General features: G+C 36.3%; 1 protein-coding gene across 1 annotated transcript; it reads right to left on the bottom strand.

Annotated features, from left to right (window-relative positions):
• Positions 1–6,039: 6,039 nt before the first annotated feature.
• CHODL (chondrolectin) lies at positions 6,040–21,676 on the bottom strand. The gene is made up of 7 exons (XM_085318910.1): positions 21,649–21,676; positions 16,587–16,896; positions 15,692–15,849; positions 12,315–12,362; positions 11,842–11,925; positions 10,423–10,525; positions 6,040–6,522 (listed from the first exon to the last, which is right to left on the bottom strand). Exons 1-7 carry the CDS (start codon positions 21,674–21,676, stop codon positions 6,438–6,440), a joined length of 816 nt encoding a protein of 271 aa, XP_085175036.1. The 3' UTR covers positions 6,040–6,437.
• Positions 21,677–21,976: the final 300 nt, after the last annotated feature.

Raw genomic sequence — 21,976 nt, 5'->3', positions numbered from 1 at the left:
TTTAATACTTTTTTTAAGGATACAAACAGAATTTAAAAGCTGAAAGAAAGCCAGCATATAATCATGTAAAACAAAGTAACATTCAAAACTCACAGTTAAGAGAAACTCAATAAATATCTCTCAAAATGCACTCTAGATTTAAATTTGGGGGAAGAAAATGTTAGTTATTAAGAATGCCCCTCCTGCTCAACTGAGGGCAGTATTTCAATTAATAAATAGTTTTATCATTTTAGTTTTTCCYTTATATGAAATGTGAGTCTGCTATCTGCCTGCCCATAGAGGAGAACATTATTTTCTTTCAGCATCAGTACACAAAATGTATAGTGGAGAGCTTCAAAGTGTTGGCAGTAATAATAATAATAAAAAATAAAAGTAAGCWACAAAATGCTTTATTGAAAAACAGTTTAAATTATTAATTTCATGCCAAATATTTTAACTATTTTTAAKTTTAATGCTGCATTTCCCAATGTGCATTCTCATTTCAATGCATAGTGAATTAGCTCAGTAATCACCAYGTATCAAAATGAAGGTATATGCTCTCCATTTAATCTGGGAGCTCATGAGAGCTCTTCTATCTTGTCTATTACAAAAAGCTCTTCAATGAGTTTTATACACTGTGCATGAAGGCTGATCACATATCATGCTGCTTTATAATGAATAAACTGAATGTGAGCTGTAAGTTCTCTCTGGTGTAATTTGTTTGTAATTAATGGAGTTAAATAAGGACTGAATATAGTTTCTAACTCTTTTTAGGTAAACGTTTTGGCAGTTACAAAAGTAACTATAGCTATATGTTTATGCAAGTGCACATGCAAGTGCACACTCACAACACTGCAACCTTCTTAAAAAATGTAATTAAAAAAAAAATCTAATGAGTATCAGCCATTCATGAACATCTAAATGTGTATTAGGATTCCTTTGATATAATACATGTTTTTTGATTTTTGTATTAGAATTTTAATATTAATTGTGTTTGGAATAAAAAAAAAAAATAATGCGGTAACCCATTAGGACATTCCAAATGGCAAAAKATATCAGGAAAACAAAAACACTGTTTATCTTTTTGAGCTGTTTTCCAAAGAGGATTCTACTCAAATATAAGTTTCTGCTTGTTGAAATGGCTAATTTTCAATGTGTAAACACTGTGTAACAATGTCAGTATAATACAATGCTTGCCATTTATTCTTCCTTTATAACTTGGTATAGGAATTTAATGTCTTTTCAATTCCTYGTATCAAAATACAAAACACAAAAACACATTTTAACTTACTGTGCCTGTTTATCTACATATCTATATATATRATTTTACAAGGAGACACCTCACTTGGTGCTTACAACACTAAATGCAGATATGAAGTGCTCAGAATATGAGGCTAGATTAAAAACTCTGTTCTCGAGAGCATCATACTAATGACTTCTCTACCCACCKGCTGCTTTTCAAAATTTTTCAAAAAGTCTTGATGCTTCCCTTTTTTGGTCTTATTTAACAAAAATGCATGACCAAATGTTTTAGAACGTTATATTCGAGAACTATACAAAGAAAAGAGCAAATAGGCATTGCCAAGCTTTGCAACCTCTCAAAGGATGATCAGAGTGAAGTGATGAAGCATATTTAATACATTTATGGCTTAGCTCACCGGAGATTTTTGAAAACTGCATGGTTCTGTTGGCAGCAGCACAGGTGAGTGTTTTAATGAGCTTGCCTTAACTAAATCTCTCAAACAAGCAATCCTTAACTAAATCTCTCTACAAACAATCTGGCAATGCCAGAGTAATTTCTGAGTTCATGAGTGGGCTCACCCCAATATTCTTTTCCAACAAGCTTTACCTCAGAATTAAATAGAAATAGGGTAAAAATGAGAGGAAAAGGGTTCTTTTGGGCATGTGCCACATCAGTGTTCTTTAAAGGTTTGGCGTTACTGGGAACAATTCTGAAGTACCAAACTGCCATCAGGTCTTCAAAAGAACCCCCCAAAAAACAAAAAAAGGAGCTTCATCGATACAGCTGTGACCACAAAAAGAMAGACAAATGTAATGAAATCAGAGAGAAGTTAAAGGGTGTCTTAGACTCCTTTTTGATATAAACCACACAGCATCAATCAATTCAGTCTCAAATGAKAGTCCCAAAAAAGGCCCAGATGTTACAAATTCTCCTTGATCAAGTATGGTAGCTACTTAACCCCACCTCCACCACCCTATTGTTTATTTTTTTAAACAATGAGAAATCTGGCCAGAAATAATCTGTATACATAAGAAGGCAGCTACTTACAATTTATTACTGACTAGAATACAGGCAGTGACTCTTGCTTTTTCAGCTTTTCTATCCTGCAGAAATGGTTAGTTCTCCAGAGGACCAAATAAACCTGCTAACCAAATAAACCTGCTAACCAATCTATGACAGGCTAAAGAATCTTTTCTTCAACAACATTACCTACAACATCAGTAGATGCTTATTGTTTTACACAACAAGCCTGAATAAATGTAGAAGGAAAGTGCCTTGTTATCATTGAAGATTAATTATATAAGGCTAGCTGTTCCTAAACTGCCTGGGGGAAAAAAAAAAAAAAAGCAGAGGTTTTGCAAAATTTGTCATTTTACTATCTTTAGCAGTATATTCTGCTTCTCCTACTGCTCTCCTTTATTGAAAAACAGACACTGAGAATAAAGTGTATTCCACTACCAAGTATAAAACGACGTGGATGGAACAATTAAGTTAAAATCTTWAAGATGTGAAATGTAGAATTACTTTAAAAGATTAATTTCTTGCTGTGGATTGTTTTGCTGATAGAGTAATTGTTCAGAAACTTTCTAACTGCCTAGAACTGTCACTTGTACTATCCTAAGTGCTGTATCTTKAGCCAGTCCTTTTATTAATGAAATAAAAGAGCCAACTCAAAGTAGGTCCAAGTTACTAGAAAATGTGCTTCCCAGAAATACAGTAATACACTTCTGATTTTTGTGTGCATTCTTTGTTTCCCAAAATGCAAGCTACAGATTTATTTTAAGCTATATATTAAATGATACCATAAGTCTGAAAATTTTGCTATTTAAATCTCAAGTATGAAAATGCATATGAAAATGTAAAATAGCATAATTAAAAATAATTTATTTCAATAAATTTATGTCTAGATAAGATCGACATAAACTCCTAGTTGAGCAGATTGCAGCTGCCATTCAGCATCTATTACTTTAGTTGTCTGCATTAGTCAGTGATCAAACTAGTAACCACCATACTGTCATTGCTAAGTTAAAACATGAAAGCAGTATGGATGATTTTAGATTTGAGCCACAGGTCAGTTTACAGAGTCTRAGATACTCTCAAATAGGGGATGGAACTTGACTAACACTTCTTTGCACTGGAGAAAAGTTAAAGGATTAAGGAAAGAAACAAGAGCAAATCCTTGGCCTTTTCTTTGAGACACTTACTGACAAATGACCACGACCATTTGAAAAAAAAATAATAAGAAGAAAAAATATTCTTAAGGAAAATGAAGGGGCGTGTTTCTGGAATCCCAAACTGCAGTYATCCACCTGGGGACCATTTAAAGTTTTCTTCCGTCCTTCAATTCCTTGCCTCACCTACTACTGCCATTTGCCAAGAGACATGAGCAGAAGGGAACATGGTAACCACAACCTGACCCCAGAGCTGTATGTAGAAGCTAGCTTCTTCTAGGGAACTCCAACTGAAGTCAGTTGCTTGTAATTGCTCTTTCTCTCCTCTGTAAGTTTAAAGTGAMTGAAGGACAGATGGAGTTAATTTCTTTAAATAGTAATTCCATTGCAACTAATGGACAATGTCACACCTGTTGCTGTTCTGGATTTTCTGAGCCTCAGCAAAATCCATCAGAAAAAGGACCAGCATACAGTCCAATTTCTAGGCATTGTTTTTCCACTGTGAAACAGGGCAATCTTTCTCCCTTTTCCTCTTACCTCCCATCTCCCTTAATAAGTGGAAATGAGGAATGAAAGAGGAATTTATGTATGTACAGGATTTGTATGCTTTACACAGATAAGAATCACCCACTTAAAAAGGCCAGTCACGAGTCTATGCACCAGTCATGCTAAAACCTTGTCAAGTTCTGGCCTTCTACATTGGTAAGTAATAAATTTACAACTGTTTACATTACATACTATTTTGTGTATTATTCTGCTTTCCCCTAAATAGGACTTTTAAGATTTTTTTCAGATTTTTATCTGGAACCTAGGAACATCATCAGATAAAGTTCATAGAAATGTATTTCCTTCCCCTAAACAGCTAGAATTACTGGAAAGTAATACTTCCATATTATCTATATTTCTTACTTCCATATAGAATCTATAAGTTCATTACAATTAAAACATTATTTGCCAATTTCTGTCTCTCCTTCAGAGAGTTTAAGATAGATCAGTGCTGGTAACTGTCCAGCACTCCCCTTCAACCCGTAAGACTTGCAAGAGAAAAATGTTGTTTGCATCCTCCTAATTGCTTCTTGGAAACAAATTCTGTCACCTCTGTTGCAGTCTATATTGTAATATAGACTTCTATGTCTTTACATGACCATTTGAAGCAGAAAATAATAATAGAGTGACAGCTCTGTAGTATTAGTTAATCTTCATTCTCCCTGCTTCTCTATTTTCTTTAGTAAATTCTTTTTGTGATTGTAAAAGATTAAGATTTTACCCTAAATGTTCAAGAAAGATGAATCTCTTTCCCTCTGCTGAGTTAAGCAACCCTTATGTCAAGAAGCAAAAACAAATTTCATCTTGGTGATAATGCCAGATAATATTATTTTCTCTGTATTTACAATCACTAAAAGGGAAAATGAAGCAGTAGATTGAGCAAAGAAATAAGTTGTGACTAACGGCAGAAACTACAGAATATTCTAAGCAGGAATGGTAATACTTACCTGAGTTGCGTAAGGTGGATATTTCTTCTCAAAGAGGAACCAAAAACTTGGCATAAAAGCAACTTTAAGATGCTTCTAAAAATGTTATAGCAATGGTGCTGCACAATTACTATTTTTACTCAGAACAACTGATACAATACATCTGAACTTCAAAAGCTCAGATCAACATCAGCTATTACCGTTTAGGCGCTCCCAAGAGTAATATGCTAAYGCTTCTGTTCAGTTCTTTCAGATTTCTACCTCCAAGTTCTGCCTCCAAGTTAACTGGAAGCTGAATTCAGCTTAAACTCATGCACTTGAACTCATACTGCAAATGCAGCAAAAATCCCTCAACCATTCTGCCACAGCACCAGACTGTCACCAACAAATAAGACTAGGTGGTGTTGCTGCCACCCCACAATCTAATCCTGGTAATTGGTAAGACCATTCTTGTGGCAAAGCTTTTATGGAACTAAAAAAGAATGAACATTAATGACACTAAAAATTGCTAAAAGACAATTTTAAATGCATCASGGTTACATCTAAATCTGTTTACCAATTAACATAATTAATACTTTTCTGGCTATTAGCTGAGTAATGTTGAGATGAATTATTAGTGCAAGAAAAGCCATTTATCTTCTGTCCTTTGACCCGGTGTTACATTATTCCTAACAAACTCTATTAGCTATTAAGTAAATCATATTTATCATCTTTTTACAYAGATATACCTTATCAAGTAATTTTAATCTTAAATTCTCACCCATTGTGATATTTATCTTTTTTTTTCCCTGGGAAAAGAGTAAACAACGTTGTATTTAAACAACAACTAACATAAGCTACAATCAAAGCACATCTCATTAATGTTGTATCCCTGACCAAATGATTTATATTGACTTTGGACCAATAAATAATAGTCCAAAGAAATGGCCATTTACTGGCAAAGCAAACTCATGATGTCAAATGACTTATGAATCCTAAAATTTTGCCACAGCAGATCAATGTCACAACATCGTAGCTGTCTCTACCAGTAAGCATAATTTACGTAAGATAAAATAAAATCTGAAAATCAATAACTGTCTTAAAAGTATGCAAATAAATACTGAACAAATGTTTTGTATCAAATATTTATGCAAAGATAAATAGTTTTGTTACACTGTAAAATTCAATTTACAGCACATTAACTAAGTTACAATGCAAGAGAGATTAAAGGAAACAAAGAAGCTGTGTTTAACTACAAAGAATCTTAAAATTGACATACATTGTAGATACTTCCCCATAAAAATTTCAAACGCACTGTTCATTTCATTGCTTACTACTAGCTGACTTAYGTCTCTTAGCAAAATAAACACATATCCTTTATTTAGCATGACATATTTTGTTATTGAATTAACAATCAAACATTATATATATAAAAAAATGATCCAAACATTTGCCTCAAGGGGGAGCTTACAGTTCATCTTGTTGATCCTTTGCAATTTTCAAGCCATTCCAAGCTAATGTTCTGAGATGACACTATAATACAGCCTGACTGCAAAAATGTTATTTTTTGCTTCATTTTCAGTCATTAAATCATTATACCTCCATGCTACTGTCCTTTCTAGGCGTCTTTGAAATCCATAGTGTGGACTGGTTTGGACTGGTTTTTGTTCTTCCTTTACTGAAAAATAAAAATATAAACGGTTTTCAGCACATGTGCCTCTCTGTGGTCCTGATTCAGGTTTGTGATCAGATCTGACTATTTCATCCCTGCTTGAAGGCCATCTTCACTGCTTACATACCTCAGATTCCCCTTCTACAAAAAGCCCACGCTGCACTGAGCAGATCACCACAGTGGTCAGTCAAGGCAAGCAACCGCTTCCAAAGCTATCAGACCACAGTGTTTAGGAGGTCTCCTCCCAAGAACTGAAGTTATTCGGTCTATTTATTGCTTTCAGTTCACAATCATCCACACCTACTCGTATTGAGCAGTCTTTTCCGGAGAAGGATCTGAACAYTTGGACCTGGGTGGTGGGAGGCTGCGTGCTTCCCTCGCCACAGGCCAGTACAACGGGGGTATGGGAGCGCGCGTGCCCCGGAGCCTGCGTCCAGTGCACCCAGGCTACAGCCCACCCACCCACGGTGGCTACCGTAACCGTCCCTGCAACCGTGATGCAGGAACAGGCGCTACTCTGTGCAGCTAAGTCAGAAAGTTTCTTCCCTTCAGCGCTTGACCTAACTTCTAATGAAATAATGGGATATGAATCAGACTCCTAGTGATGAATGACTACAGTAGAAAGCTTCCTTCAGCCTAGTTTTCACTCAAATTTGTTAGTATTCTTTTTAACGAAAAAGACAAAACTGTTCCCAAAAGTACTGGCTCTGCAATACTGTAAAATGTTCAGCTTTTAATGCGAACAAGAAGCCCTGAGGYACCCCTTAAATGGAAGCCAGTCTTTCCCCGTGGCCAGCGTCCTACTGCCACAGTGCACCACCTTGCCTCACTGAGATGGCAGGTGACACTGTGCTGTAATCTAGTGAAGAGAACGGGCACTTAAATGAGCCACTGCAGCTACAYTTCAATCAAAAGATTTAGACCTTGGCCAGAATGTTTTGCACCTTGGTATTTTTTTTTCCAGTTAAGTAAAAACCAAAGGAGTAGCAGTCCTTCTGCTACTACATACGTCTGTAAATCGGAAGCCTGGGAGTCAAGAACCCAGCAGTCCCTACATATTCAAATGTAAGTAAGTTTAAGTGAACAATGTGAGAGAGTTTAAGTTTAAAATGTACTTGGAGGGAACAGACAGCATAGTAGTTTTTAGTCCCTCCAGACTTACCTCTGAAGTCCTACAAAGTAATGCATTATCTATCTGAGCCCATTGCAGTAATTGAAAAGACTCCCATTGATTTCAGTGGRCTTTAGATCAGGCAACAATGCTATAAAAAAGCAATTGCAATGGATCCAATATTCTTTCTGTAAGAAAGAGATTCACTAGTGCCTTTCAGATTAATACAGCTAAAATCAGGCATTTTTTCAAAATTGTAATGAAATGCCTTGAATGGAGAGTCCTTGCCACAGAGCAAAAACAACTTCTAAATACCTTGGATCAGAACTTTAGCTGTCACCAAATGAACATATCTTGAGCTAACCTATGCTGATTTTCACCAGCTATACATCTGGTTCAGGAAATAGGTTTTAGTAAGAAAGGTAATAAGGTGCCATAAATAGTTTGAGGATATTACTGTTTCTAMTATGAAATGTAATCATAGAAACTGAGAAATATACCAGGTTGGAATTAAAACTTTCTGCAAGGCATTCAGATGATAATGGAGATGGGTCTTTGAAGCAGTTTCTCCTTGCCTCCCTGGAAGAAATGAAAGGGACAGCATCTAAGCATGAATGAGCTGATCATTTCTACTAGCTACGAGGAAGATGTTTTGCTTTGCCTTACTACTACCCTTTAAGAGCCCACGCCAGGCAAAATTAGTCATGACCTTTCAAGCTAGGCATGTCCTGGTTGGCCATGGATTGTGGCTTTCAGAGGAAAGGTCACCATGTTGTGGAAGCCTAAAAAAGAATGAGAAGTCAGGTTCATTTGGAAAGTTGGGGATCCCTCCTTCCCCAGCAGGATAGAATTCTTTCTCTAAAGCTCTGCAGCATCCAGCTGACCAGCAAAAGTGGTTGCTTTTTTAGACTAGCTTTTTGCCCAAGAATTGTGTATTTGTGAGGAACAAATGTGATATTGGCAAAATAGTTGGTAAATACAGATTAGAATAAAGTGGGAAACATTTTTTTAAGAAAATCTTTGTCTTGACAGATACACAAGAAGATATTTCATTTTGGAGATACTAGTATATTTTCTTTTGACTTTTATAAATTTGAAAGAAAAAGACATTTCATTCTCTTTAATCAGAATTTTTGGTGCAACACAAAAAAGAATATTCTGAAAAACAAATCTGTTGAAAACAAACCTATTTTGGTTCAAATTTTTCCCACTGTTTTTGTATCAATTCCTCTACCAAATCAATTAGCCAAACAGAAAAGTACAATTTTGCAAGCTGATTTCCAATACCTGTGTGATACAATTTCAATTTCCTGGAAGTTCAGATGAATTATTTCTGGATGAACTGCTATAGCAAAGGCCTGATCTAAGCCCACTGAAGTCAACACTGCTATTGCTATTGATTTCAGTGGGCTATGAATCTCATTTTCTTGCTAGCACTATTTGAGAGCTGAATTGATCCTTACTTCAGCCTCACAACCCTTCATTTTTGGGGGAGAAAAACTGCCAGAAGAGGTATGAACATGTATGTCATTATACTTACTAAGAAATCCAAGCCCTCTGTATTGTGCTCCAGATTTAGATTTAAATAATCACTATCGTTATACATAGGATTTCTTCTTCACTCCTTTCTGTGAGACATGTTACTAAGGAGCATCATGAACACTACAGCGTGTATGCTGATCCAGGTATGAGCAGACTGACATTTGAAGTGTTTTCTCACTTACAATAAGGTTTTTAAATATTTGCATAAAAATCAAGATGAAAAGCCACAACGATGGAAAATAAAGGCTTAAAGTGAGGATGACAAATTTTCTAAGTTCCTAAGACAGTAATATCACAAATCTCTTATTAGTATTCCTGCCCTTTCAAGAGGGATAACAGAGCTTCTCAAGTTATTACTGTTGTTGCTATTTTACCAMAATAGTTTTTAGCCATAAACAAGTTTCAGTTAACTCTTTTTTTCTGAGCTGCAWTAACAAGAGAACACTTCCTGGGAAAAAAAATCCAGAACACTCAAAAGTTTCAGAAAGATTAGCCTGGTGGGTGGTGGGGTGGGAAGACCCCTTTTACTCTATCTTGACAGTATATTTTGAGAAGGGTAAAATGTCAAAAAAATAAAATAAAAAAGCATGAAATGAAACACATACCCTTTCATAAGATAAAGTGTTTCTTACAGTTACAATGTCAAACAGTTGTGTTGTTATTATACAAATCAAAGAATAAAAGAAGTAAAAAGAAATTGAAGGGCCTGCGTCTCAAAACACCTTTTTTTGCTTTTTGTTTTCAGTGTGTCTGCTATAGTGGCTTTTACTCTTATGAGATGTGCACTGAAACAGAGGTAACCAGCTACTGGCCTCACACATTTATCCTTGGAATAAACTGCCCTTTTGGTCAAAAAATGATGTGAGTCCTCAATTTTTTCTCTATCAGTGAAGACCCCCCCAGTTATTCCCCAAACCTCAGATGCTGTAAAGATGGCAATCATGCTGGAAGAGGGGACGTAAAAATGCTGACAGTGGTTCAGTGTATCAAATAGTCAGGAGAGRTCTTTTCCAGAAGTGGGTAAAATCCTAGTGGCAATACACCTCGAGTCCTGGAACTATTTTAGATTACTGTGGAAAAGCTTGAAGGTGAATGTTGAGCAATAACAGCTGTAAACTGCCTGGGTTTTAAGAGCTGAAAAGATGCTCATTTTGCATATTTGGCAACAGATGTAAGCAGTCTTTCAGCATGAATAGCTTGCTGGTGGAAATATGAATTCTGCATTATAAAAACAGTTCATACCAGTATTTTACCTTTTATGAAGCATCTGGAAACAGCAAGTCCCAAAAGCCACCAATATCAACAGCAAGAGTGGTATAGTGGGTATTACGACATATATTAGATTTGGAATTATACCTACAAGACAAATGTTTCTCATTAATGCCTCCCATATTGAAATATTCTTGATCACGTCAATAAAAGAATCCAGAGTGAAATATGAGAAATACATTGGCTTAAATAAAAGAACATTTCAACAAGAAGAGCTCCAAAAAGAAGAAAGACATGGCAGTATCAGTAATAAAATAATGCTTTACAGCACTATGTGAAATGTGACCTTAAAGACATAACTTCTGACATTTTCTTTGTGCATCAATGCCAAATTTTTGGTTGCAAATTCAAGTATTTAACAAAGTACTTTCCATAGCCTATTATTTTTATAGTGTAAACAACGTGTCTGCTCAGTTGTCCTTATATGTTGGATTCTCACCCATGCAGGACCACAACAGGAACAAGCCCTGCTCTTGTCCACTTCCATTCCTTTTTACAGGCATACGTAGACTGTGCCTGGCTAAAGGAGGGGGACAGCTGAAGCTACTCCTCTGCAGGCATCTGGGAGAAAGGAGGAGGAAAGTGGTATGAAGCCAGGACTCTTAGTCACTACCTGGAATAGCTGACTGGGTTCAGTTTCCAGAGAGGATCCGACTGCTTTTTGTAATTATATGTCTATGTTTTATAGCAATATGCATTTAAGGTACTTATTGTGGAGACTATTTCCTATCCATCATCCTTTTTGTTGAATATATTTTCATTAGCAAGCATAAATGTGAACATTCAGGTACCAGACCTGTTTGTCTGTTGGGTTTGTGTAGAGCAGTATTAGGTTAGATATTGAATCTTTACATGGTTCATGAAACTCATAATATTGATTTCAAAATATTCATCAGTTTATCTATTCCTGTGTAGTTAGAAGTAACAGTGGGAACATCAGTTAGGAAACTGGCTCAAATCCAGCCAATGAGGGTGGAAAAGGAATGACAACTTTCCATAATGCAGTGCTGGAATACTATAAAATTCTGAGTGAGGTGAGGAAGACCTCAGAGATGGGGATGGGGAGGTGAACAAGCAGTTGGCTGTCCAACCTAGAGGAGATATCCCACAGCTGAGTGATCACTGGGGAAATCTTGTGACTTAACAGAGAGTCTCCAAGTTCACAGAAGCACTGTATAGATTTCAAGGTCTGCTACATCACAGATCTGGATCAAAGTTTGAGGGGGCACAGGCAGTATTTACATTTCTACAAAATATCTGTTTTCTAAAAAGAATATATTAAAACTCTGGAAATGTTATTAGATAGTTTCTCATTGACAATAATGGAAACAGTTCATAATTAATTTAACTAAGTCTACTGTTAATGTTTTTACCAAAACATTAAATTTATATAAATATATTACCTGTTTCAGTAGCAATAACATGATACTGATCTTCTGGTTTGTTTGTATCATAAGGATTTCCAGCTGGCACTGTTGGAAAGATTTCTGAAAAATATATTAGACATTTTAGGAAATCAGTGCGTACAAAATATGGCACTTATATTGTTAAATAAATAGTAATTACATTTGGAAGAAACAACAGTTTCATGTTCATATAAATGAAGAACATATAAATGAACAATGTTCATTTATATCATTGGATATATGTCAATGTGATTTTATTGCAAAATTGGGATTACATCTGGAACAGTATTCTGAACTATATCCATACATCTGTAGCTATTGTATACACTCTACAGGATTCATTTCTCATATATTCCAATGCTAATCTATGCCTGCTTTTCTAATTTATGCAATTTTTTTGCTTCTTGTAAATTAGCCTTACAATTATGTATTACCATTCCAACTCAATTTAATGTTTCAAAATATCTTACCGTAATCTAGCTCCGCTCTGTCTCCTAATTCTTTTTCCAAGACATTATCTGTTAAATCAATAATTGAACAATGAAAAAGTGTGTAATAATATTAAACATTTTTTTTTACATTGGCTTTCATGCAATACTACAGAAATAGTCTATAGCCTCCAAAACAAGAATTTTTTAATTTTTCAGTATTCAGTAAGTACTTCTTACCAATGACTATTTGAACATTAGTATCAATTCACTTCTAGTTCTTCCCTTTTTTTTTTTCTTAGCATCTAGATAAGAAAGTGGTGCAGTTTAGTCTAGTTCCAATGTCTGGTTGCATCTGCTAGGTTACTGACCAAATCACTAAATCCCATGCTTTCTTGTGCTGAATAGAACTCCTGAATTTAATTTTTTAATATATACAAAGTTTCAGGCAGATGATCCTAAAACAGCTGAAGAGAGGAAGTGTTCTGTATTAACGCTCAAGCCTTATTCACATTTTCTAGATAATGCTCCAAAAACACTAGCTATGAACCAAAACAGAGAAGTGAAAGTTTGAGACTAGATGTCAAGCTTCATTTGGTTTCAACCCGAAAATACAACCAATGAGCAGTGAATTCTAATATATCAGACAGTAAAGAAGTAAAATTACCAAAATAGGAATGACAGCATTGTATTTCTTGTAATGCACAATAAACTGGACAACTAATTCATATCTGATCCGTAAAGCAGAGGCTTGTAAGTTTACCTAGGGCCACTGCTATACGATTACTCGGAAGACAGAAGGAATTCCCTCCTATTGAAAGGATGGTTACATATGTGAAATCTGCATAATTATCTGAATACCATTTCTTTATCATAAGATTCTAACAATGCCATAGTACTATTAACCTGCAGTGTACAAATGTCCTGATAAATACAGAAGGTAAAAACGAGAAATCAGAGTGACAATAAAGTCTACCAGAACAAAAGCAGTTATTTCATCTACTCTAGTAAAAACTGGCTGTATTTACCCATGATATAAAGAAGGATACCGCAATACCACAAAACTGAATTGCTGGCTCTAGACAGTAGGAGAAGAGATGAATTTTTAATTTAATTGCATATTCAAACCTGCAGGAGCTGCTCAGAAATTAAATGTGGTTGCAGTTGCCAACCTATAATTAAGTATAAGATCCTAAAATGATCAATACGATGTAAATCCAGACTAAACATTGCAACACTAAATGTTGTTAAGGGAGGTTCTATAAAAAGAACTTAAAGCAAAATGAAAATAACTACCATAAATGCAGATACTGCTTGTGTAAGCCTGCCTAATGAAGCACAGCCCTGAATTCACTGCTGATACAAGTAGATGCAACTCGATGATTGCCCCCGAGAGCTTCTCAGTTTTGGCCTACGAGTGGTACCATACACCATATACTCAAAATAGAGGAAACAAATACTGCTGGTAAAATGGGTATGTTTTGTATGGTAAATAACTAAAGCTGTTGCTATTACAGTAACTTAGAGAAAAAAAGAAAGGTCTTTTGTATGTCTCACTAAGTTTTAGATAGCAAATGTAATCTTACTGGGTGGTACTTTCTTTAGATAGTGAAAGAAATGTTGTATACCTATTTACATAACATTTTTACATCTACCTTTCTCTTCCGTGTGATAGACAAATACATTTCTGGACAAATACATATAGTCTGTTTAACTAAAGAGAACAATTTCAGCTGCTTTGAAAAGTAAATAGCGACAATTCAGCAATCCTGCATTTAACTGAATGACAACGTCAAAGTTAACATTCTACCTGTCTATTGTCTGCCTTATTGAGCTGACATTCCTCATTACACCCTAGAAATGTACTTCCACATGGTGAAAGAAATATAAATTCATTTTCACTGTTACTGTTACTGCTTTGTTTTCTGCCAACCCTAAAACACATTTTTTGATGGTGAAACCAATGGGAATTAATAATGCTGCATCAGATCACAACTGGAATGGGTAAGTAGCTCACAGAATAATTATTTCACTTACGTTTGTTTGTTTTAAAGATACAACACTTAAAACTGAGCCCTTTAAATCAAACTTGCATTTTCCAAAATAAAAATGTGAAATTATGTTGCAATTGTAATAACTTAAAACTTTTTTTATTCTCTCATTTCAAAATAAGTGTGGCCAATCATAAAAATGATAAAGTATTGGTTAGTTGTAAGAGTAATTTCCCTGTATGGCAGCAGAAGTCAGAGATAGCCACATATATATATATATATATATATATATATATATATATATATATATATATATTTTTTTGAGACATGTTTCGACATCTCTAGCCTTCCAAATATTATTTAGTATTTGCTGGCTCTATAGCCTCATTAAGACATTAGATATCTATCCAATAAAACTAGTGGAAGAAAATATCTTAGATCTCTACTGACAGATGTGTCTATACTGAGGCATTGAGTTCACTGCTAGATTACGAATACAGAGATAGCAGGTAGGAAACTGCAGGCTTAGATAGCTCAAACGGCTGTTAAGGATAGGATTTCATATGCATTCTGATTCTGCTGAGCCAAATTTGTGATGTGTCTACTTTTCAAAAGCTCTTTGAAAATATTTGCATGATATGATGAAAAAAGTTTTTCATTCACTGTAAATACTACCAAAAGTAGAAACTGTGGCAGACTCAACTTGAAGCTTGCTTTTCATGTCCTTTTTCTGTTTGCACAAAATTCTAGCTTATAGTCATGTTTCCTCTACTGGCATATGCAGAACCTGTGTCATGTCTGGAAGTACAGCCAAATTGCATAAGATCTGGATTTTTCTGCCACCATGTGAGCTAGTATACATCTGCTTTTCAAATGCAGATATCTACGTGTAAAAATGCAGAATTTGCTTTGTGCTGTTCTGGACCTCTGTTTGCTTTCTTTAAGCCAAAATTTCCAGAAGCAGCTGTTACACGTAAGGTCATATAAATTGAGAGAGATGTGAAATCGCAAGGACAGAACACATTTTGCAGTATGACCAAGAGATGCCTTGGTCACCCTGCTTAATAAGGAGCGAGGAAATGGGAAAGGGCTACTTACAGCACTTTGTGGAGAACAGAGTAACTAGTGAATTAGTTAAATTAAAATTAGAACAGGGAATATGTAACAGTGAAATTGATTTTGAAAATATTCTTTAAGACCTCAGTTTAATGGAGAAAAATACTGGATACAGATAAGTAAGTACACCTTTCACTAGATTTCATGCAGTATATCCTCTACTAATATTCAGCTGCTCACACACTAGGTGAATCACTACAACATGCAGGTGTGATAGTGTGGCCACAAGATACCTGCAGGTTCCTTCACAAAACAAAAGGCACTGTTTTTCTAATGATCCCACCTATGAAATATGACTTCAGTTCCACCTACCTGGGCCATACTTGCAGATAAAATTGTGCTTCATGTTGCATCTATCATCATTCCATTGATAAAGATATGGCCCCCCCAGACCAGGGTTTGCAGTTGGCTGATGATACATCACAACACAGGCTTCACTTCCACAGGAAGGCTCATCTGTATACCAATTTCTAGCCATGCACATAAAAATGTTCGAATATTGAAGATTAAAGATTCATCAGAACATCTACGTAAAGCAATTTACATGCATGAAGAAATGTCAGCCTCAGTGGCCTCCCCTTTCAAGATAACTTATATTTCCTACAGCTCCTCTGGGAAAGAGTTTATGGCCTAAGCTCCAAATCTCTGGTTCTTAAAAAAATTCTGAAGAGCCACAGCATCTCTGCGGAAGTGACTCTCTGCCATTCTGTTACTCAGTTTCTTTCTTATCTGGCCCTTATCTGTTTCTTCATACTCCAGGTCCTGTAAGCTCCTACTATTCTGGCCTTTGACTTAATTAAAGGCTTTTTAAAAGATGGGGTAGGAACAAAAGCATTTATGTTAAGTAATATGCATTAATTTCCTTGGTGGCTGGCCTTATGATCTGAGGTAGCTAGAGCTTTGCAGAATTTGTCTGCCTGCTTCCACACACCATATCCTAAATCCTCTACGTGGAGCAGAAAAATCTTTGAAAGACATACAAAGGCAAACTCATGGGATAAGAGCGAGGAGAAGTGTAGAGTGAAGCCACATCATGTCTTTTCACAGCTCCAAATTTAAAACCCTGCTACTAGCTCCCTTTTATCTGAAAAATTTAGGAAGTCATGATATTAATTTCATGGGCAGCAAGTTTTCATGCTTGTTTATAAAAAATTTGACTTGCTAAGCATCGCACTCTATTTCTCAATGAGTGATTTCACAGACTTACCTGAAGGGTGAAATGCTTCCATCAGCCCATTTGTAAAGGTCAGGGCAAGCAGTTGTGGCTAGTCCATCACTGCTTCTCCACAACCCAATCCAGAAATCACCATCAGAAATCCCAGAGCCTGATTTAGTGAGGTTTTGTAACATATTTTCTATTAGCTGCTGTTCAGCTTCACTTTCCAAGCTCAGTAAAGCCCCACCATCAATTTCACAAGCTTGACGGGCCTCCTGAAAGCCCACACGTCTAGACAAGTCCTGGAAATAGGCTATCTTGTAACATGAATGCTTGAAGTCACCATAGCACACCTTCTGACCTGAAAAATACAAATATGAGAGTGTTTAGACTATGTTAATGAATATCACAACTGAAAAATATAGAAGAGCATGAATACAGTGATGCAGACGGACTTTTTTTTGGAGAGGAGGGGCSGAGGGGGTTAATTGAAAGGACTGATAGTGCTAGAGCTACCTGGAGTTAACACTGCTGAGAACTTTATCCTGAATTTGCTAAGGTTTGCAAATATCATACACATCACAGAAATTGAGGGCTTTCTTCCCAAGGCCTGTACCGAAGGCTGAACACTTCCCACCAAAGTGGGAAAGATTCCCACTGACTTCTGGAAAAATGATCTCTACTTAATGACTATACCATTGGGTCTCTCTGTTAAAGCTAGGATTTGTTTGGAGGGCATTTTCCAAACTATTTCATACTAGTGAAAACTCCACTTCTTCTAGATAATCAGGAAAAATATTTGACTAGTTTCAGTCAAATATTGACAAAGAGTTTAAAATTCTCAATTTTTAGTGGCAAGTCAACAGTTTCTTCAGTCTGTTATCTGACTTCGAGAGGCTGCATTCATATTGCGCTCATAGTTAGGTGAATTCACTTATCTGATAAACTCCATTATGGGGAATAGCGGGTGCATAGGGGAAGAGTTCTAAAAATATATAAGAAAATAAGCTGACCATCCATTTTAAAAGATCAGATTTTTCAGTATGCAATTTTATCACTAGAGAATAAAAATACGTCAGTTTGTTTTGCAAAATAAGAATCACTGAAGAATACCAGACACTATCTAGACTGTTTACAAGCCAAAAAAATCTATCCTTTTACTGTCTGTAAACTTGAAATTTTGAAAGGATAATATTTTACTGTATCGTATCATTTTTGCATTTGAAAATTTTGCATTTATATCCACCCTTAAGCAAATCCAGATACATCACTATTATGTAAATAACCCTTTGGCTTTACCTTTGAACAGGTTTTATCCTACCTTATTGTTAAAAAATAAATAAAAAAATAACATATTACCCCTGGGAAACAACAACATCATCCTGTAACCTAAGTTCTACATTTGCCAATACTTCTCTATATACAAAAAAAAAAAAAAAAAAGTAGTGAAAAATAAAGCCTAGAAGATACAATCAAATTCATTCTTCTTGCTTTAGAGCTACTTCTTTTTCATATTTACTGACAGAGAAGCACATGCTTCTTCTGCAGCAAGCTGCATACCGCACAGTAGTTGACTAAAGTTTTATCTCTATTTACAAGTGCACAGAGTACAACTCCAAGAATTTACAGAGAACAATCAGGATTGCATCAAAATCGCATGAATATAGGAACACAAAAACTTGACCATCTCATGCCTTCTAGCTAAATCTATAGGTAATGCATATTGGTGGAATCTTTTTTATTCTGGCAAACTCTAAACTATAGGTGCAGTAGGGATAAACACCTTACATTTAGTTTTTCTAGCTTTTCCTATAATACTTTTAATCTAGCTCTAAACCCTTTTCTTTACAACATCCTATTAAAATTCATCTGGGTGAGGAGACCCTCAATAAGAGGAATGTCTTTCTGTCTCATTCTCATGTAGACTTCTCATTCACAGGATACAGAGTGCACAGTGAAAAAGAAGCTATTTAACATTTTCATCCTTATTGTCTGGTAAGTGACTATGGCCTATAGCCAAGGTACACATATGTATGTAAGTAAGTGAGCAATCATTCAAAGGCTAGTACTGAATTACGACAAGCAAGAAACATTTATAATGAGAGAGGCATCACTAGTTCTAACACACCAGTTCATATAATTAACGGTTACATTCAGAGCTTTAATTCAGGATCAATATGTAGATTTATGGAAATTTCTCAATCCGTTATCATGTTCTTTTTTTTTTTTTTTATCTCCCAGTAGATTCCTAGGAATTTGTTATGACTTCTTTCACTTTGTGCACATACTCCTTATCAACCTTAACATGTAAATTATGAGCAAATTCAGGTAAAAAAAAAATCTCTATCATCCCATTTCACTCATGCAGAAAAGCCCAAATCAAATGAGTTGATTAGCCACTACAGATGTCAATTCATACACYGTGACTCCCTTTGATGGTAAAGTAGCTAGCTTCCCATCCATTCCTTCCCTCACTGCCTCCCCTCCCAACGTTCCTCACACACTGGAAGTGACCCTATGCTCTGTTCCCACCCATGTTCTCTGCTTTCCAGTTCCCTCTGCCAGTGACTGTCCCCAAAGTCGATACCAATGGCCTATTCAAAAGGATGCACAGGTCCTTGAAGGCCAATTGTCTAAGCATCTTGAGCATATTTATCTTCCAGCCAGGTGCAGGGTGATCAGTCAGCTACTGTTAGGAAACACATTGTCAAATGGCACGTGCTTTTTGTGAGCAGCAAGAAGGCTAACATCCCTAAGCCATAAGCTATGCTTTATACCAGTCCAGTGCTGAAGTTGCGTCGGTGTCTAGGGTCAGCTCCATCACCCACATCAAGCTGAGGAAAACAAATAGGGAATGTATAGAGATGGGAGGAGGACAGGCACGGGTGGTATGCAAGGGCAGCACAGCAGCTCCAGAGGTGCTGTGTCAGCCCCAGAACACCCTCATTTTGTGGAGCCCAATAACAACTGCTTGCCACTACTATACACTGGGAGTAAGCTGCCCTGGAACTGTCCAGAACATAAAAGCAAAGGCCCAATCTGTACCCAAAGGTTTTAATTCATGAATACTTTTAAATAAAACAAAAAAACATTGTGAAGATCCTTATATTGTTTTTCAAATTGATCTCAATCACTTTTGAGGATATCATTGTTATTACAGATATTTGCGTAGGGTTAAGTAACTCTAGATACAAAGGTTCATTTGTACAACTCATTTACTTTATCATAATTGTATAATCTAATCACTAAGTTACTTCTGTTCTATTTGTTACCCTCTACATCTACAGTAAAGGGAATAAAGTTTCCTCCTTATAGGCTGAGTGCTCATGCAACAATATAGCCTCAAGGCAAAACAGAGAAAACAGCAAGAAACTAAGAAATACTTGAGATGAAGACCCATCTTGTGTGAATGGATGTCAGAAGGAGAGTAGTAAGCTTTCTCCAAAAAGCTGTGAATATTTTTTTGTTCAGTTAATTTAGTTCCTTCTGTTTAGGCACTGACCTACTCTGAATTTTTCCTTTCTTCTTCTTCTGGAGACTTTTATCATCTTATCTGCTACAGCAGAACCAGTTCAATGTGTTAATGGAAATCTGGAATTGTGCACTAATAGCTAGAAAAATCAGATGACATTTTAGTGCTCTTCTCAGAGCATGCTGAGATGTCAAGTTTTCAAGTTTCATTTTTAACAGCTTTGTCTCCCTGCTAATTTATGAACTACAAAGCAGAAATAATTTACCAGTGAAAAATGACAAAACAGACCACATATTGTACGGCAGACAAAATAGGTACGAAAACATTAACTACAAGCTATTTTGCCTTTTTCTAACATCTTTACAGTAGACAACAATCCACTGTTAATTGGAAAATAACATTTGCTATTTCTATTTTACAAGTTTAATTCCAATTTTCCTACCTTTACAATGAATAGAAACCAATTTTGCATACAATTCTACTGGAACATAACAGGTCAAGATACTACACAACATGAATAAATATAGGCAAGTCAGGCCTTTACAACTTTTCCACAGTATCTGACCTAACTGCTTGGAAGATGAAATAAGACAAAGGAAAGAATTTTGCTTCATCCAGAGCATCCAGAAAAGTGTAAATTTGCTTAGTAGTCTTTTAAGCATGAGACCAAAGTTCCAACTAATGCATTCTTTAAGTTTTACGAACTCATTCGTACTATTATCCCTTATAAATGCTCAGACAAATCGAATTTTCAATGAACAAATACCTCTATCTGGATTATCTGCAGATACTACATATGAAGGTGGAATGCTTTTAGCTTGCTTTAATGGAGTGCATTTTCTCCTAAACTTTGGCCCACCTTCCCTCACCCAGAGTATCTCAGATCCTTCTCAGAAGAAGGTACAGGCACAGGCAAAACATGCACGTGGCTTGCTACCATGAACCCACACTACCTTTTCATCAACATCAGAGCCCTAGAAAGCAAAATTGCTTTCTTGCTTGTGAGAGAATAGTGCTGCGCTGAAACAACGCCTGACAGATACGGAGACCGTGCTCTTTGCCCTCTGCCATCTTTCAGCTGGGGACAAAACAGCAAGACTAGCGCTTGCCGATTTCCTCACTGGAAGTTTCTTCCATTTTCTTCTCTTTCTCTTTCTCCTGAACATATCAGGAATTCCTCTGGCCCTGCTTCCTCAGCCCTGGCAATTTTAACTGCCTATACTTCACAGAAACTTGACTGTCTGAAATTGCCTCACTTTCACTCATGTTCTTTCTCACTGTCCCATTAACAGAAGAAAGCAGACGTACAGACTTGCTCTAAGAAGTGCTACCCACCATATTCCTCCATATGGAACAGTTTTCATCCTGAGGTGTCACATAGCAGCTCCACACCGTAATGTTTTGATGACAACATTAAAATAAAAATAGCTTTTCAAATACTTTTCTACAGATACTAATTTTGTGGGGAAAAACTCCTTTAAGAGAATGAAAACAACCAAACAAATATTCAGGCAGTATTTCAGTTAATTAGGTCTCCATTATGTTCTCATAATGATGCATCATTAAACAGAAATAATAGATTCCTTTAGGTCTGCAAGGACAGATAAATTATACCAAAACGTTACTGAGAACCAAAATTACCGATAGACTGCCAAGCTCTAAGACTCATCCTCGGAAGTGGTCCTAACCATGCCCATGGGGTGCACGAAGGCTCTCTGGGTAAAGCACGCAGCTTGAATTTTTGGAGATCGTTGGAGCCGCCCGGCAGAAGAGACGCTCTCCACTACTGAATCCCACCCCGCTCCCTTTTGCACCTTGGGAACAGACCTACAGACCCGCTTCAGCTACCATTAGCATTTACCTAGGAGATCAGCAGGGAACAGCAGCTGTGTTCCTTTGCTTGCTCTTTTCAGAAGTTATGCACATACATAAAGCCTGCAGTAGCAAAGTCCGTTATGTTTTCATACTG

The sequence above is a fragment of the Rhea americana genome, unplaced genomic scaffold (genome assembly GCF_003343005.1).
Source record: "Rhea americana isolate MKP2758 unplaced genomic scaffold, rheAme1 scaffold_56, whole genome shotgun sequence".
Lineage (NCBI taxonomy): Eukaryota > Metazoa > Chordata > Aves > Rheiformes > Rheidae > Rhea > Rhea americana.
Note: the sequence above shows the minus strand (reverse complement) of the source record. Positions and strands in the feature narration are given on the sequence as shown.

What these genes read in the sequence shown, in the direction of transcription:
- CHODL (XM_085318910.1), bottom strand. Translation starts at nt 21,676, where the DNA reads ATGAGTCTTAGAGCTTGGCAGTCTATCG. An exon ending in TATCTGCAAGTATGGCCCAG is followed by an intron (nt 12,363 to 15,691) that starts GTAGGTGGAACT and finishes TTGATTTAACAG; the next exon opens with ATAATGTCTTGGAAAAAGAA. An exon ending in TGTTATTGCTACTGAAACAG is followed by an intron (nt 10,526 to 11,841) that starts GTAATATATTTA and finishes TTTGTCTTGTAG; the next exon opens with GTATAATTCCAAATCTAATA.